The sequence below is a fragment of the Prenolepis imparis genome, unplaced genomic scaffold, assembly GCF_030444845.1.
Source record: "Prenolepis imparis isolate NDT839.2.m4 unplaced genomic scaffold, iyPreImpa1.0 SCAF_1, whole genome shotgun sequence".
Lineage (NCBI taxonomy): Eukaryota > Metazoa > Arthropoda > Insecta > Hymenoptera > Formicidae > Prenolepis > Prenolepis imparis.
In genome coordinates, this window is record NW_028141159.1 from 7,391,050 (window position 1) to 7,410,552 (window position 19,503).

The window sequence follows — 19,503 nt, forward strand, 5'->3', positions numbered from 1 at the left end:
ACAAAAACTAATATAAAAAAATGATCACGTAATGTTTATTATACAAGCCCAGGTTTTCACAACGATGAAAGCAGCTGAAAGTTATGTAGAGTGCATGTAATATCTTATGTAAAATACGTTCCTAAAGAATTTCTAAAACGTGCAATTTTATTCCGTATTAATAATAAATTTGAACGAAGAGCAATTACGATTATTAAAAAATTTTCATTTCTATGCCATCGGTGCTTTTTTATGCGTGAACATTTTCTCTAACTAAAATTCAAGTTTTAAACTGCAACGTCATCGTGATGCATGTTGTACTGCTCGCGGTTACATACGCCGGACGAAATCGACGAGTGGATTCGATTCGTGCTACGACTACGTGATATCGCGAGCTAAATCCCTCCTGGCTCCCGGTCGTGAAGGGCCAAAGAGTTCTGGATGTTAAGTAAATCGATTTCTCCCCTTCTATCTCTCCGGTTTTCTCCCCCGAGTGCATACGCCACTACCATCGCCACCCCTTACCGCCCAACGATCAGCCAAGATGCCTACCCTGCGTGAACGAGACAAGCGCAACCTGTGGCTGATCCTGACCGGCGCGCCTCTCTACGTCCGGAAATTCAGCCACGCTCGATCCTCAAAGCGCTTCGACTTCTCAGTGCCATTTCTACCGTGCGGCCGTTTGCGTCGTCAGCTTCTTGCCGAGGAAAACCCCGGTCCGTCGACGTGCGCGACGTGCGAATCATCGTCGACGACGACGGCGATGCGCGTCGGATGCGGGTGCATCATCATCAGCGAGGGACAGATCGCGCGCGGAGCGTCGCGACGCAATCTCGGGGGATGATTGTGAGGGATGCCGGTATTCCGGGAGCTATCGCGGTGAAACTTTAATTTTTACGATGCAGCAATCGCGAGCTTAATGAGTTGACCGCATATGGCAACGGAGTGTCAAAAATGTGTTGATACTGTCGAGGAAAGGGGTGACGGCTAGACCGCGAGTGAAAAAGAACTGCGTTTGTTGATGAAGAATGTGTAATTAGCGACGTTTTGTAATTGGCCATGATGAACAACAACATCGGCGAGAGTTCTTCTCAAAGCGAATGTCGGATATTGCTCTGATCGATGTTGCATGCAAGAAAAAGGTAAGTGTTTCTTTTTTTCTTGTAATTTATGTTAATTTAATGTTAGAGAAGCTATATATATATAATAGTTATTTAATTGGAATTATGTGCGAGTCGTATTATATGCAAGATACAAACAAAATTTGTATTGCGATATGTTATGTAAAATCAATGATCGCATAAATAAGATAGAATAATTAGTTAGTAATCAAATTATTATCATGGGGAATTAGTGATATATTTATAACACTTATTTGTGTGAGGTAGTATTTTGCATTTATTAGCGTTCTTATCCAGAGGTATCTCTTGCTGAAGAGTCAATATTTTATTACGAGATACGCTGTTCGATGATATTGCATCTTCTTGAATGTACAATACGCGCGTGTTTGCATTTGTATACGTAGTCATCGTAAAATTGATAATTTCGATTTACTTTTACAACAATATAAATCTCTAAATTAAGCATTTGTTGATTGTGTGTATATATGCACAAACACAATTTAATTATAATTTATTTTATTATTCTAATTATTATTTTATAATTTATTTTCTAATTCTAATTATTATTTAAAAATTTGCAAATATATTTTTTTTTAATTCGAAAAACCAGTATAACCCTTGTTAACTACATTTCATCCAAAAATTATATCTTTCTATATTTCTTTGAATAAAGTTCAAGACATAATATTTTATGCAATGCATTACTAAACGAAACAATTTTCTAACGCAAGACTATTTACGTAACAAGTCAGATGAAAACCATTATTGTCGCATACATCTTCGTAATAATTAGCATAAGTCGGAGCATAATTGCTTTATGTTCCGCGTACAGACCATGACACAGTACCATACTACATCCATTTACAATAACAATTAATAACTTTAATAAGTTTTGATAATCTCCTTCTTTATTTAGTATTGCTCGAGCAAAAAATGAGCGCCACTTGTATATTATATCATGTTCATAGAAATTTTATATTAAAGAAAAAATCAAAGTTGTATTTATAAAAGATATAATTATATATAAGTAAAATATATTTTTTATACTGATTACGACAATTTGATAACAAATTATTATAAATACAAATTATTATAATTACAAATACAAATTATATATTTTTACAGCTTCTGTACAATTTCCAATTTAAATGTTTATGTAATTATCATTCTTCTTGAAATGTTTCTGAAAACAAATTGATTCCTAATTTGTCAATATTATAATTTATATAATATATAAATTTATCATTAAAATATTATTTTATACAGCTAGACGAAGCTCATACGAAAAAGCATAAGAATGAGGTTCACATTTGCAACGTCATCTCATTTTTCAAAGAAATGCTGTTTGCTCTAAAGTAACACCGTTCAAAAAATCAAATTTATATTAATAAACAGTTTCAAACAATTACAGTTATTACAACTCAAATATCAACTTAAAATCAAATGTTAAGCTTTTAATGATTCGATATAAATAACATCTGAAACCACAAATTATGAAAATAATACTTCAATGTTTATGCAAAGAAAGAATATAATCAATTAAATAGACCAAAGATAATATAGAAACCACTTTACTATAATTTAAATTTAAAACACTATACTAAAGCGCACATAAATATGCAAAGTTCATTAAAATTACAAACAAAGACTCTGAAATGTTTTGTTATAAATATTCTTCTTATTTTTTTCTTCTATAGTTCTTGTTATGAATAGATATTTATTCTGAAAGTATTGATCCAATAATGAAGCTTGACAAGAATAACTCTTTTGCTTCTGTTGCAATAACTTTTTCGAAACAACTTTATTAAACTTACGAGGAAATTATAATCACATAATACTCAATTATGTTGCAGATTTAAATTGGTTGGACGTGTAGTGACCTTTTACAAAGAGAAATATATTAGCATCATATTTAAAGCTAGTCAACGACATCGGATACGCAATAGAAGACTGATTATTTATTATAATTTGTAAAAAAAAATACATCCACATTGTGAGCTTCTTAACTTATAATTACATTACGTGGCATTGTGTACGAAGACATATATATTTGATTCAGAAGAAACAAAACTTCCGGATAGCGCGACCTTATAATAGATCTTTCTACTTTAAATTAACAGAAGATCACGTACAAAGAAAGTATTTGGAATATTATTAATTTTTATTAAGTTACTGCACTACCTCAGTGACAGCAGGAACATTTGGATTGCATTTGCCAGACCATCACATTCGTCGGACATTTTTATACGAAATTTCTCATAGTGACGAAGTAAAGTTGGTTGTTCATTCCGGTAAACGCAACATATCGCAATATTGGGACCAAGGTGCATGCTATCGATATAAAATGTTTGTATATGTACAGGCATAAATATGCCGACGTAAAGCCTTACCTAAGAGCTACGACTAGCGAAAGTAGCGATATAATTTTCGACATGAGCATTACACATCCAGCATAAGAAAAGAACGATCGATACCGTTGTGGAGACGAGAGTATCTAAAGATGGCAGAAAAGGTCTACGGTTTCTACGTTTACAGTTTATCTTAAGTATATACGAAGAATAATTATAAGGCGCCAATCTCATTAGCGCAATCTTGAGACATGTTACTTGACAAACAAAGAATCTCGAGAAACAGAAGAAGAAACTTCTTCCGTGCGTAGTTCCGATTTTGCCGAATAAAAAATCGGCCGGAAAAATAAAAAAAGAGATAGAAAAGTAGAAATAAAATGCCGAAAGGAAGTTCAGGAAAAGATAGCAGCGAGAATATCCAACTAGAGCCCTTATCTAGGACCTCTAGGCAAAACGAATCTGCCGACACGACAGAAGACGTAAAAGCACCGCTAAGACATTCAAGAAAAACATGTGATTTAGGTACGTAAAACATGTGTTATTTTGCTAAGTCTTATTAAGTTTTTATTGCATGTGAATATTTTAATGTATGTATATGTTCACGCGTTCGATATGCTTATGTAAAATGTATTGTAATATATAATATATAAAATATAAAAGTATATAAATTATAATATAAATATATATAAAAGAATTTTTTGTGCGCTGTCCATCAAAACACAACTGATAAAAAGCTGATTTTTAGTAAAAAAAACAAATAAAAAGTATAAAATAAATTTTATTGATAATTTGTATAATAAAATTTTGTGTATTAAGATAAGTTGCATAATTTTGGAGAAAAATTATTAGTTTAAAAATTATGCTATGTGTATGTGTCATCTATGTATGTGTTGTATATTTTGATTATCAATATATGTATTATACAATATTGATTCGTACGATTGAGCGTACTTACTTGTTTAAATCGAATTCTCCGCTTACGTAACTTCAATGACTGTCACATTTGGAATATTCTGAATATATATGAATATTGATTAGAATGATATTTGAGATAGTTTTCTTTTTTGACTCTCTCGCGTGTCCACTTAGACTTGTATGCATTCAAATTCGCAAATTGATGTTCTTCATGACTATCTCTCTATGCAAAACTTTCCAAATTAACTTCCGAAAATTTAAAGATAAATATTATTTTGAGTATTATTGAATATTATTGTGAAAAAAAGGTCGGCTTTACGAGCTTTTTCATAGTATAATTTAGTATTTAATTTCTTCTTCACTTATGGTCTATGTATTTAATTCATTTACTCGAAGACGCGCTACCAATAGTACATGTTACGAAATTAAAGTGATTGGGAAAAAGGTTTATATAAAAACGCCGAACCTTTCGGGACGCGTAACTTAGCCGAACATATTCCAGTGGGAAAGTTCATGAATGTTTCAATGTGTTTCGTCTACCGTCGCGGAACCCGTTTGACCAGATACAAAATATATTTGGAAGCAGTACGAGACTCACGACGACCAAAGGAAAAATATCTGAATAATTTACTTTGTACAATACCTATCTTGTTTGCAATTGAAAAATCTAATCGTAAGGAAACAGCGAGGATGAAAACGCAAAGGGTCATAAGTTCAAAAGTTCAGTTATTCATAGACACTCTCTTCCCATCAATATTCGTCAATATTTAAATTCAAGTCTGCATATTATTAGCTTTTAAACTTTGGCAGATATTTTCGTGAATGTGTGATTTTAGAAATGTTATAAACGTTTAATTCACATAAAGGATAATTCTCTTATACATATTTTAATAATATCGATAAATTCTGTACCATATTGCTGTGTTATAAAAGTTTATAAGCTTAATAGCTTATATTTTATTCTCTTTTATTAATAAAAAAATTGAACATAATTGATATAAAAATTGAATTTTATTGAAATAAATATTGATACTCTTGATATGAAAAAATCTAAAAATTCTACAATGAAGTTCAAAACTTAGAAGGCTTTTAAAGGAGATAGAGGAGTCAGTATACAAATGAAGAATCTATTTTTGTCTGTGATTCGATTTTATAACTTGTACATACAATCTATTATGTGTGTTGCAATTTACCTTATTTAAATTAACTCAGCCAATATTCTCGCGTCTGCGTTCTTTTGTAAAATTAATTCAACTCTATATCCGTAAAACGCATTGTTTACGCGTGTACTGCTTTAAAAAATTAATTTTTTTTCCTAAAAATATGTTATCTCTTTTTTCTAATAAAAACAATTAATTTTATCAAAATTAAGTCGCAATAAAACTCATAAAAAATGTTTCTTCTCTCCAAAATAAAAAGCACAAATGTTATTTCAGTAGACTGAACGTAATGTGATTGTGAGAGGGGTTGCGTAGAGAAAAGAAAATCGATACGATACCCCTCTAACGAATTCTGATCCATTCATACATAACTGGCCTTCAAGTTTAATCTCAAAAGAATCAAATTTCATATATAATGTAATTATGTATATTACTCTCGTTTTTTTCTTACATAACATTTGTAATATTCTCTATTATTTATTACAACTTAAAACGATAAAAGATAAAAAAAGTGAAGTAAATTTATATGTACAACATTATTAAGTATCCATTGCATTTCAATACGTGTTAGAATATAAATTAAAAATTGCTACTTTATGAAAATAATTACTATTTGAAAAATTACGTTCTTTTAAAATTGAAGTATTAATAATTGTTGAGAATAACAAGTAATTTTAAAAATTAAAAAAATTCTTCATAATTTGTGAAAGCGTATATAATTCCACACAGAATTTTTCGAATTTCTGTATGCATGTATAATGTCAAAAGTATATATTTCTCTTGATCTAGGACGAGATAAAAAATTAAAACTCTTGTGCACGCTATCACGAACGATAATTAAGCTGCCCTATCAATATTTCCAAGACTTTTTTAAGAAAGAAAACGCACGAAAAGAAATGATCTTTTGCTTCTCAAATATGAAATTTTTACATCGTACTTTTAAATATCTAGCATAGTCTTACTTTACTTAAGTAGCAATCGAATATTTATATTATTTTTATAAAATCGGCATTAAATTTATCAAATCTGTAAGATTTCAATTAGTGCTTATTCTCAAAGAAATTCTAAAAAAATTATTAGATCAGCACATCAACATAAATTCTCATGATATGAAGCAAGTAAAAAAAAGCAGAAGTAAAAAGCGAGTGCACACGTTACGGTTAACTGCTTCCACGGCTGATACCAATATCACAGTGAACCACAGAAGGGTGCAGAGGGTTGCAAAGGGTGAATCATGGATGGCGCCACCATGATGGCAATCTACCCCCGACTGACGAGGACCCAGCAAAACCACCCCCGCCACCAAAGCAATCCGCCACCAGGGGGTTTGGAAGTCGCCATTTCTGCCTAACTCTGCAGTAGCTATATCCAACGCTTTAATGCCAATGAAATGTCAAGGAATGTCGCGCGTTATAGACTCGCTGATGGTGTCGGGCTACTTGGTTCGGGTCTCGTAAGCTCGCGGACCGATAGTTTCCCGTGGTAGGATTGATCGCAGTTACATTGCCGGCGATAGTGTTGCACAGATTCCTGATTCCGGTCGTGTTCGGTGCGTCAGAAACGCCTGCGTTACGCACGAGTAGCACATCCACGCCAATTGAGTGCCGTGAACTTACGCGGTTCACATACACCGTGTTTTACCCTTTGGTATTTTCTCCCTTGGAGGATCTCGCGCATTTGTGTCTCGCGCGCGCTATCGATGATCCATCGATAAAAATTTGAGATTATCGATTGCGATCTGTTAAAAGTTGCATTTACAAAAAAAAAAAAAAAAGGTGAACGCGGCCAAACTTGACCACCTTATTCCATTTTATTAACACGACGATCGGATTTTCCGAGCAAACTTCATAAATCTTGAGACGATCATAATTGATGCGATTCGAACGACTATAGCATCTGGGAGCCGGATTATTTGCCGGTGAATCGAATTTTTAACGCCGTCCATTAAAATCAAAATTCTCGATTATCGAGTCTTTAATCTTGAAGACACCCTCGAGTGGCGAGAGACCAATCAAGGGAGAAGCTACGAAACGACAATCAAGCGTCCACACGAATACTGGCTGAACAGAGAGAACCGCTCATAAAAGTCGCCTATGCCTCGAAAGACGGTCAGGTAAAAGAACTCGTTCATCGGAGACCGCCGAATCGGTTCGCGATGAGCGAGCAGGATGTGGATGATGTTGCCTTTCTGACAGGTGAGATCTCTAGATAGCTAGCTGGACATTAGAATGCTATCGCGTGCCTTTTAACGTGTCGTCTCTTTGATATTTTTAACTCGCGTCTGCGTTACACAATCCCTTTTGCATAAGAATGGGTCGACTGTATGGCCGACTCACACAACCCTCCAAGCTGCGAATAGGCTATACGAGAAACACGTGCGTACGATCAATAAGAGGGACGCTTCCTATGATCTCGCGAATTAAAACGCGCCCACCTCGTTCTCGCCCACACGCTTGTATCGCTACCTTTAGCTGACGCTTTTATTGAGACTCGCTTATTGACAACAAAAATAAATACACTGTTTGAAATGTTGATAATATTGTTTAGTGATTGTATTGTGCACATATATCTACATGTATACATGTGTGCGCGACTTTGTAATAAAATATTGAAAAAGTATACACATATAAAAATTACGACAGACTTCCTATTTTAAATAAGGGTTCGTTCTTCTCTTAAGCAATTTTTAAAATACTACAACTTTTAATGTAACGACTAAATTAATTTATAACAAAAAAAACAAGAGAATATTTTTTGTCTGTCGAAATATTCAAAAGTAATACGCTTGTGCCAAATATATTTGATATGATTTTTTGGCGTAATGTAGAAAATATTAAGACATGTATGTACATACACAAAACAAGTTATTTTTTTTTTAATCTTAAGAGTTACAAAATTTTTAAATTATTTTTAAAATAATTATAAGAGCACAAATATAGAAGCAAATCTATATACGTATTTATATTTGTCTTTATTTTTTTTATTATAATATAATATATAAAAAATGAGTAACAAAAAGTTTCTGAAAAGTTTCTGGAAATTTGCAAAAATAATATAATAAAGAAATAACTATACTTTATATTTAAAGTATGTAAATGTAATATAGTCTAATATAATATAATAGTTCTCTATCTCATTATTTATATGTATTTATTTTAAATACTTTTAGTATGAGAAATAAGTATACTTAAATAGCCTAATTTAAATCATTTTAAAAATATAAGTAAAAATATAAAAAATACAATATGTTAAAAATATTGTCGATCCAGTTTTTGTAGAATTCAAGTCAAGTACACTAGCGTTATTATGCATAGCCGTGCAGCAATCTAAAATTCAGGTCAAGACTGTAGCTGTGAGAAAACCGAACTTATGTGCGCGCATCAAAGTATCACTTTAAGGTCCGCGATAATCTCGAATATAATATACAAATTAATTTAAGCCAAATTCTATGCAGATAAATACAAATTCTCGAATAATTTTTAAATATACAATAATAATATAAAATAATAAATTAAAAAATATATATTAAATTATATCAAATACTTCTATCTTGTATTTATTATCTTGGTCTATGCAAAAATAAAATGTAACTAATAAACAGAAATTATTAGGTTGTAATCAATAGCTACTTGTAAAAATCCATTCAATTATTGATAAATCACTATAAGCAACATAATGAGTGTATGGTAACGTAATACTGTTAGAATGTTGATCTTTTTTTTAGGAAATGCTTTGTTTCAGGAGATAGCAACGCAGGATTACACAGACGAAATTTTTACGAACGTGCAAATGAAGTCGTTAGATGTTCTGAAAGAAAAACTTATTGTGTACTTTGTATCTGCTGTTTGGTACTTCTCATTACGTCACTCATCATTGCCTTGGCGCCTTTACGAAATGGTATTTAAATGTCAAGCCTTTATTGTCACTCCTCTCTCTCTCTCTCTCAAATGTTATCTATGAATTTAATTTATAAAAATCGCATTTGTCACATTTGTTTACATTTCCTATTTTATACATATATTTAAATATATGTATATAAATATATATACATATATTTATACATATAATTATTGATTTTTTTTAGGTTGCACGTGTACCGAAGAAGAGTCCAATAAAACTACGGATGATGAAGAGAACGCCGTGCCTCGAATGGACAATGGAGAGGTACGCGTGTTTCTCTATATTATCACTTAAAAACACTGCCATAATAACAATATTAAAAACTCAAAAAATTATATACATCTTGTTCCATATATTTTGGTGAAATTATTTTATTATTTATACATTGTCTAAATTAACTGATCAAAAATGTCATAAAATTGTAAAAATTTCTTTATCTACGACACAAGTATAGAAATTAGCAAATTAAGAATTCGCAGTTTAGAATATATGTTTGAACATGTATTAAAATGAGACAAACATACGATGTAGCATAACGGAAAATCAATCAACAGATGTATTTTACTTATGACAGTAGATATCTCTCTCTTTCTCTGTTTATAATGAGAAATCTTGCAGGTGTTTCCGTGGGATAACATAAGATTACCTTCATTCGTACATCCTACTAGATACAATATTACTATGCATCCAAATCTTACCACCTTAGACTTTAGAGGTAAATATAAACAGCTCTGTGTTGCAAAAAGAAACACATTTTCTTTCTTCTTATATTTAATAAATTCATTGTTTGTTCTCATTTGCAGGACGAGTCACGATCGAATTCTATGTCGATGAAGAGACCAAATTTATTGTCTTCCATAGTAAAAACTTGACAATAAAGGAACAAGTAGGTCATAATTTGAGACCTATAATGTTATGTCAATGTCTGTTCTTGTTTTAATTTTTGAGAATCGGCTTTCAGATAGTTAAAGACGGCGAGGAAGAAATGAAAATTGCAAAGTTACTCGAATATCCGAAACGTGAGCAGCTGTATCTGGAATTGGAGGACAAATTTCAAAAAAGAAACAATTATACGCTATTTATGAGTTTCAATTCAACTCTGAATTCCACTGATTTTAAAGGATTCTATGTCAGCAGCTACCTTACCCCTGAAAAAGAACAGAGGTAATTGCGAAATTAATTATTCTCTTTCTCAAATACTGCATAGATGCATTATTCGTATTTAGTGAAGCTAAACTGCTAAATATATTTTTTTTTAATCTTTAGATATTTAGCCACAACTTATTTCGTGCCGACATACGCGCGCATGGCCTTTCCATGCTTCGACGAGCCACAATTTAAGGCCAAATTTAAGATATCGATATACAGAGATAGATTCCATATTTCGTTATGCAACATGCCAGTGATAAATACTGAGGAGGCCGGCTTTTACTTGGGCACAAATCTCGTAAGTATGCATTTTCGTCGTATAATAACGCAATTTAACGTTGCGCAAGCCACACGTGATCAATATTTTGAAAGTGTTATCAACTTTTTCTTACTGTCAATCGTAAATATGACAGTTCACATCATATTACAATTATGATACTGCCTGCGAGCAACTGCATTTGCATCAACCTGATCTAGAATAATATTACTTCTCAGTTACGTGACGACTTTCAAGAATCTGTGGAGATGTCAACGTACTTGGTGGCCTTTGTGGTATGCGACTTTGAAAGAGCTTTCGAATTAACCAAGAGAAATACATCTGTGAGCGTGTACGCGCCAGCGCACATACTTCCGCAAACAAAGTATGCCATGATTACTGCCGCTCGTATTATGGATTATTTTGAATCTTTCTTCGGCATACCTTATCCTTTGCCAAAGCAAGGTATACGCTCTTCATAAAAAGTATAAATTTATTTTAAAATTATATTTATATTATATTATTTATATTGTTTCTTAATATATATCACATTTGATGAGATACATATTTTCCTATACTTTATTATTCTCATTTATTACCATTATTATTATTATCTTAATTACCATTTTATATTATTAGATCTGATAGCAATTCCCGACTTTGTACCTGTTGCTATGGAAAATTGGGGCCTAATTATGTTTCGAGAATCATTTTTGACGTACAATCCACAAGAAACATCTACCGAAATACAAGAATATATGACTGTCCTTATGGCTCACGAATTGGCTCATCAATGGTTTGGCAATCTCGTCACGATGAAATGGTGGAATGATATCTGGTTGAACGAAGGAGCAGCGACTTTCCTTGAATATAAAGGCGTAAATCACATTTTACCCGAATGGGGCATGATGGATTTACTAATTTTATACAAAACGCAACGAGCACTCGAACTCGATGCTCTGGCCAACAGTCATCCAATAAGCGTACTCGTTGAAAATCCTATCGATATAGAAAGCATATTCGATGCAGTTAGCTATTTTAAAGGCGCTTCAATCCTTTACATGCTAGAAGGAGTTTTATGTGAGAGTGTTTTCAGACGTGGATTAAATGATTATCTAAATTTACACGCATACGGAAACACAGAGACCAACGATCTGTGGACGGTTTTCACAAAACATATGAAGAACGCATCTGTTAGTACTGAGCTTGACGTAAAAGTGAGTATAATGCGTAAGAAATGTTACATCGTACACAATTTCATTACGCATATTTAATAAAATTTTAAAAAATGTCTACAGACAATAATGAACACTTGGACTCAGCAAATGGGTTTTCCGCTTGTAAATATCATCCGTGAAGGCGATACTATCACAGCGACTCAGAAGAGATTCCTCACTTCACCGCGAGATGATAAAACAAACATTTCGCAGCCCAAATCACCCTTCGACTATAAGTGGTATGTTCCATTGAATTGCTACACAAACAAAGAACCTCCGGATCAACTGGAAGCGTGGATGAACATGACCAATGGTAATATATGCAGGACGATTATGTTAAAATTATATATTATATATACATTTGTTCAGTGTCACACATATCGTATTTATTATTATATATTTATTCAATGTAAAAAAAAAGATATATATATATATATTGTAATTTTCTTACGCATTTTAACAAAGATATTAACACATTTACATATTTAATTCACTTAGCGTCTTTCGAAATACCGAGCGACGTCGATTACATCAAATGCAACATCAACCAAACCGGCTTTTATCGAGTTAATTATCCGAAGGAGATGTGGATGTCAATCATTAAAACTTTATTGAAGAATCATACCAAATTCAGTCCGGCAGATCGAGCAAGTCTCATCGACGACGCTTTTGCACTTTGCGATGCCGGTGAACTGGATGCTTCAATCCCGCTGGAACTTTCGCTTTATCTTGTCAACGAAACAGATTACGCGCCGTGGGAGACTGCGCTTCGATATTTAAGCTTTTGGAAGAAAAGATTAGGAGAGAGTGAAGCATACAAAAGATATATCTTATTCTTTAAACAACTATTGGCTCCGATCACAAAATATATCGGATGGAAAGATGAAGGATCTCATTTAAAAAAGTTGGTACAACATTAAGCATATTCTGTTTACATATATATCCAATGGCTAATGTAACAAAACATAATTTCAAATTATATTTTGTTATTAATCCAGATTATTAAGAATCACAGTAATGAAATCCGCTATCGAACTAGAAATGGATGATGTTGTGAAGTCTGCAAAAGGTCTTTTTAAAGACTGGATATCGAAAGGCATACGCATCGCGCCTAACATACGAAATATCGTTTACATGGCAGGTAAAAAAAATACAACATCTATAGAAAATATTTATAACATTATAGAAACATATATATAAAGCCATGCAAATATATTTATAGGTGTCAAATTCGGAGAGGAAGCTGATTGGCGACATTGCTGGCAAGTTTATCTTAAGTCACAAATTCAAAATGAAAAGATGATGATGTTGCAAGCTTTAGGCACTGCAATGGATCCTTGGCTACTTAAACTTTATCTTCACTTTTCACTGAATCGCAATCTAATTAAGGCGCAAGATGTTAATACTATCATAGCATCTGTTGCTGGCAATCCACACGGACATTATCTCGCTTGGCGTCATATTAAAGCTTACTGGCCGCAAATAGAAGACTTATACGTAAATGAATCGCTCTCGATAAGCGATCTCATACGTAACGTTGTTCCCGACTACTTTATCACAGAGTACGATTATCACGAAGTAAGTAGAAGTAATTTTTTTTAAAGTGAACAAAAACAATCATGCTTGATTTTTTTAATTATGTTGCATTATCATTAAAAATATTTTGTTAAAAATATTATTTATTGTATTATTTATTTATTTATTATTATTTCTTAGGTCTCGGACTTCTTCAAACAACACGACGTTCGCAGCGGTAAGCGCGCACTACAACAGAGCTTGGAAATGATCAAGTTTAACATCCACTGGGTGAAAATAAATGCGAAAAGTGTGAATGATTGGCTCATTAAATATTTCACCGAACCGAATCTTGTGAGTTAACCTCCGCTCGTCAGAAATGGAACAAAAATGAACCGCAACGACTATTCAGCCATTATGCCACTATGGCTAATTTTTCTACTCGTTCTTATTTATACGCGAGATACTCCTAAGATATAGGTACGTGATACAGCCTACGAAAAGTGAGACTCTTGATACTTAAGAGGTAAAAAGAATCTCAATCATTATCTTAGGTATAAATTTGCAGATCAAAAGCCAACCGTTTCCGTCAGCTTCGTTAGGGGATCATCTCCGTCAGGTAAAGCATAGAACTTAAAGGACAATTCTTAGACGAGGACAAATTATTTTCCTTGAAAAGATACTCTCGCGACTGTACAAAACTCATTATCATAATTTGCCTGTGCTGAAACAGATCCCTTAATGAGTATAAATGAAGCCGAATTGTTTATATGTAATACATTATACACCGATTTATATATACGCACTTTCGAAAGTATTTATTTACCGTGCACGCAGCGCGTGCCGCGATCGGATCATTAACAATAAGGTATAAAACAAGATAATGAGAGCAGAAACATCGTTGTTCCTAGGGTAGTCGTTGACCTAACGTTTGGCAAATAAGGGCTAACGACGTACGTCTATTGACATTATAAGCTTTAGTCTCCCAAGTTCACTATATTTTATTATAACAAGAAGCAAACAAATGGAGTTATATCATCTCCACGTGATGTCTAAACTTTCCATTTCTATATAAACCATCCAATAAATTAATACTTTAACAGGGAGAGTTGAGGTTGCGACAAATTTGTCGAAGGAAACGCTAATTGTACGGCTTTATTTACGGCCCTTAAATAAGTAAAATTTGTGTATAAAACTTGCAGTATTTTGCAGGCGCGTTTAGAAATAATAGAATTATCATGAGTGTACGAGCAATCGTTTCACACGTCTAATAAGTAGCATATCAATGTACGGCAAAGAGGCGTGATACGCTAAATTGCTCGGGTCTGTGCCTGTGTCTCACAAGCACCGTCCAATAAAAAACGAGACAAGACGATATTAAAAGAAAATTCGGCCGCGAGTCATATGGAGATGTATGTAAAAAAAAAAAGATTGATGTACTCCGTGTATGTCGCGTATTCGTGTTTGTTAGAGGTTGCTGGAGGCGCAGGATACGTCTCGTGTGGAGTTGATTGTTCTCCATGCGAAGTAGCATAAAAATAGAAAATTGGATATTTTATTATGAAGAAGTAAATAAATTTGTATAATCTAAACAACGCTTTATATATATATATGTATGGTGTGCACATATTAGTATAAGAGAGACGTGTGTCCCGTGTTTGATGAACTACTTTGTAAAGAATCTAGACGCTAACGCAAAATGTCTCAACCTTAAACTTATCTAAGAATTTTTAAACATCATTTGTTTCGGGCCTTTAATATTGAAAAATATTTATTGATTAACAATCGTGTATATCTTAATTTGAATCAGACCGTATATGAACTGCGATATTACGATTAATGTCCGAAACAATTTCTGTTATATTTCGATCCGCTTATTATTTTTCGATCGTACAATTAACTGCTTGGACAATAAACGCCGGAAAATAGTGAGATATATTAACGAATATTTAACTATAGTTAATTGCTTTAATAATGTAAATTGATTTAACGTTTTATGATTAAGGCTTAGAAATCTAGGTGTCTATTGTATAAAACTGAACGCATATACGGATACACAAAGATTCGAGGATCTGCAAAGTGTTTAACAATTATACAGAGAAAGCAAAGCCAATTGCAAAACAAATTCCTGCTTCAATCTGATAATGTCAAATTACTCGCAAACACTCTCATATATACTATCTGTTCTTATTTTTCTAATATTTCTCACTGCTGTTAGAAAAATAATTAATTGAATTTTAAATTCGCGTGTGCTTTTCTAAACATTTAATTAATATTGAAGCACTTTGTTAGTTAAATAAAACACATGTTACTACTCATTGTCACATTTGAACACATGACATGACGTATTTCTATAGTTTCATACCATGAATCTTTACTGCCATTCGTATACTTGCCATTACTATATCCACAAAAAATGGCATTTTTCTCAATATTTAATACTTATGATTAATTTTTTTTTTTTTTATTGAATCAATCTATAAAACGGCGTGTGTAATTCTCCGCATTTACAAGATTTACGATTCCATGAGCTACTGAGGGTACCGTACCTATACATATATACCTATACATACCATAATACATACGTATACAACATCCTAGCACATGGAAAAAATCTGTAAATAATGACATGAGTCATTTCATCGTCCCATTAAGTAGATTTTGATACACTCCAAACGGCGAATTAATGAATCGACGCACAATTAGATCTTACGTGTAAATAGCATATTTTTTCACTAACGGATATTCTCTCTTGTTAAAGAGTTAGCGAATAGCCGCTTCGGGATTTTTAAAGAAGCGTCTGCTCACCGACTTGCACGCGCAATGCAAACCAATTGGCCTATTTTAACATTTTTACGACACTCGAAAGTACTCGTGTAAGTGTGTACATACGTGATTTATTCGTTACTTACGTATTTATTTATCAAAATTATAACCGTCATTAGATCTATATTATTTAGATCTAATAACGATCCAAATATTATATAGATATATATTTTGCGGTTTGTTAAGTTATTAGTTTGCCTTCATTAATTGTCTTCAATTACTTGATTATATAAAACGTATTTGATTTCTTTAAACGCAAGAAACTACATCTAATTTCTTTCTCTTTCATTACATTTTGGCTCCAGTTTTAATTTATATTTGAATCATTTCTGTGTTCATTTTTGTCGCATTTCTGCCTGTGGATGAGTAAATATTTATGTAAATTTTTACAGTTTTTATCTAAACAGAACTAATATCTCTTAATATCTTTATTTTTTTATATCTTTTTGTTATACATGTAGCTCCTTGTTATAAATTTTCTTTATAGATTTTGGACCGATTTTGACTCAATAATAATTTAAATTTTGATTTCTGCGATAACGCGCGCGACTCACTTACGCATTAATCCAATATTTTATGAAGATTAATATTAAAGATTTTGGATCGAATTTGACGCAAAATATCAATTCTTTAAAACTTTGAATTTAAAGATAATGACTTGACTATAAGCATTGATCAATCAATACTTTATAAAAATTTATACTAGGTGAGTGATATGTTATGTTATGAACAACAAAGAAGATGACATTATTTAGAATGTCCAAAGTTTGATTTTCGGCAGATATGCGACAAATTTTTTAGACATTTAGCCTTTTGTGAACTTCTTTTTTATTCTGTTTTTCTATCAGTTTAATTTAAAATTTCGATTTTCTGTAATGTTAAAATTTATGTATGGCTGAAGAAACATTGATAAATACAGAAACATTCCGTTAAATGTGTTTCTTACTAAATATATTATTTAAATATTTAATTTATATGCTTGTATAGGCCTTTTTATTAAAATTATTTAAAGATATATATTTTATTTTTTACAAACAATACTTTTCGTCATGATTCATTAGTCTTACGTGAGTGAGTGATTTATCAAAACGAATACCGTCGATGGTTACACAATGTCGATATATATTTTATTTCTCATTTTAAAAAATTTTATTATATCAGATCTATTGTATGTGAGGCAAAGAACAAAGAAAAAATATTATATCGAAAGACTGGATAATAATAACCATAATAATCAAGAGTATATACTTATGTATTTTACGAAATCACGACACGATTACATCATATAAGAGAACGAGGCTGTCTTATTCCCATATTTACATATGAATGAATTAACATAACAGTATATTGTATACCGTTCTCAACTGTATTGTTGTCATAGATATTTTGTTGTATAAAAAATATAAGATATGTACAAGCATATAAATGAATATATTATATGTTTAACGTACTACAGATGTATGCGACAGGGACCCGGACCGAACCGAAACCAAAACCGATAACCGTTCCATAACCGTTTTTTAAGTAGAACCGAAACTGTAAACCGTATTGAAATTCTATTAAGTTTATAACACCGGAACCATAATCGGACCGTTAAATTATTTTCGGTTTGCGGTTCTTTTCGGTATTTTTTTCTGTTTTTGCGCAAATGACGGAAATGTCATGATAACTGTCTCCTCGAAGTGCAATACAATTATAATTATTTTTTAAATGTTCTGAAACGTGTATGTATTATCGCAATAATGATAGCTGTGAGGATATTATATTTTCCGTTATATATATATATATATATATATATATATATATGTATATATATAAAACGGAAAATATAATATCCTCACAGCTTTATATATATATATATAAAGTACATATAAATTATATTACTTTAAAAAATTATTATTAATTTTTATGACATATGAAAATATATTTATATATGTATCTATATTATACATATATACCTATATCTAAATATATTTTCATGTATAATATGAAGTGTTGTTTATTTATGTCATAAAAATTAATAATAATTTTTTAAAGTAATATAATTTAGAAATTAATTTAATTAGAAAAACGAAAAATAAAAATTTTAAAAACCCGGAATCGTAACCGAAAAAATCATAATTTAAACGGTTTCGGTTTTTTTATTTATCAAAAAACCGAAACTGGAACCGGAACAGTTATTAAATATTTTATTAAACCGTAACCGAAACCGAACCCTAATTTTGTTTCGGTCCGGATCCCTGGTATGCGATATGTATTTTAGATCCCAATTCATAAAAAAATTTAAAATATACATAATAGATCTGTGAAGAAATCATAGATGAAGAAATCAAGAACATATCTTTTTCTTTTTTAAAGATAGATAATAAATATCGTAATATTGTAAATGATTAAATGCTTAAATAGGCCTGGTCCACTTTATTGACAAATATTATACTTGATAAATACAGTAAAAATTTAGATATATATTTGCATATTTATATATTACAATAATATGTATAAAATATGAATTACATTTAATAATCGATTTTTGAAAATATTAGAACAACACAAGCGCGCGCTACGCACGCGCCATTCCTCGATTTTATATAAAAAGGAAATATTATTATTTAAAGTTTGTTTAAACTTGATTAATATGTTTCGAAATCAGATCTGATTGAAGCGTTAATTTTGCTAATTAAATTTTAAAATAGAAATATGTTATCAAAATTAAAATAATAATGTTATAAATAATATGTTACAATACTATAAAATCGAATAATATTTTTTAATAAAAATCAATTGATAACTGTAAAAAATATTAATCGAGTTTAAAGAATTATAACATATTATTTAAAACATATTATTATTTTAATTTTTGTAACATATTATTACTTTAAAAAATAATTAGCAAATTAAAGCTTTATTAATATTATTTTACAGAAATCAGCTGATTAAAACGTTAATTGGTTAATTAAATTTTAAAATAATAGTATGTAATAAAAATTATAAAATAATGACAAAGTTTTAAATAAAATGTTAAGGTACTTTAAATTCGATTAATATTTTTCAACAGAAAACAGCTGATAACTGTCAAAAATATTAATCGAGTTTCAAAAATTATAACATATTATTATA

The 19,503-nt window shown here is 31.3% G+C and overlaps 1 protein-coding gene and 1 long non-coding RNA gene across 7 annotated transcripts in view; one reads left to right on the top strand and one right to left on the bottom strand.

Annotated features, from left to right (window-relative positions):
• Positions 1–19,503, bottom strand: part of LOC145944310 (uncharacterized) — a 119,429-nt gene that overhangs the window by 23,292 nt on the left and 76,634 nt on the right. The gene's annotated exons all lie outside the window — the stretch shown is intronic.
• LOC145944176 (endoplasmic reticulum aminopeptidase 1) lies at positions 557–17,961 on the top strand. Of its 6 annotated transcripts, XR_014426632.1 has the most exons (16): positions 557–1,121; positions 2,954–3,970; positions 9,265–9,420; positions 9,608–9,687; positions 10,042–10,138; positions 10,227–10,309; positions 10,385–10,587; positions 10,690–10,870; positions 11,068–11,293; positions 11,468–12,045; positions 12,127–12,358; positions 12,544–12,949; positions 13,044–13,186; positions 13,268–13,623; positions 13,762–14,040; positions 14,129–17,961. XR_014426632.1 is itself a non-coding variant. In XM_083052349.1 (15 exons), exons 2-15 carry the CDS (start codon positions 3,826–3,828, stop codon positions 13,921–13,923), a joined length of 3,048 nt encoding a protein of 1,015 aa, XP_082908475.1. In that variant the 5' UTR covers positions 557–1,121; positions 2,954–3,825; the 3' UTR covers positions 13,924–17,960. The 6 variants fall into 6 exon arrangements, 5 of the variants coding, with proteins under 5 accessions (XP_082908475.1, XP_082908491.1, XP_082908509.1 ...); XM_083052349.1 differs by having other exon boundaries at positions 13,762–17,960; XM_083052365.1 differs by having other exon boundaries at positions 9,268–9,420; positions 13,762–17,960.

Excerpts from the sequence above, each read along its gene's own strand:
- LOC145944176 (XM_083052349.1), top strand. The coding sequence starts at position 3,826 with ATGCCGAAAGGAAGTTCAGGAAAAGATAGCAGCGAGAATATCCAACTA. Across the intron at positions 12,950-13,043 it reads GAAGGATCTCATTTAAAAAA|ATTATTAAGAATCACAGTAA; the intron begins GTTGGTACAACA and ends TTATTAATCCAG. Across the intron at positions 13,187-13,267 it reads AAATATCGTTTACATGGCAG|GTGTCAAATTCGGAGAGGAA; the intron begins GTAAAAAAAATA and ends ATATATTTATAG.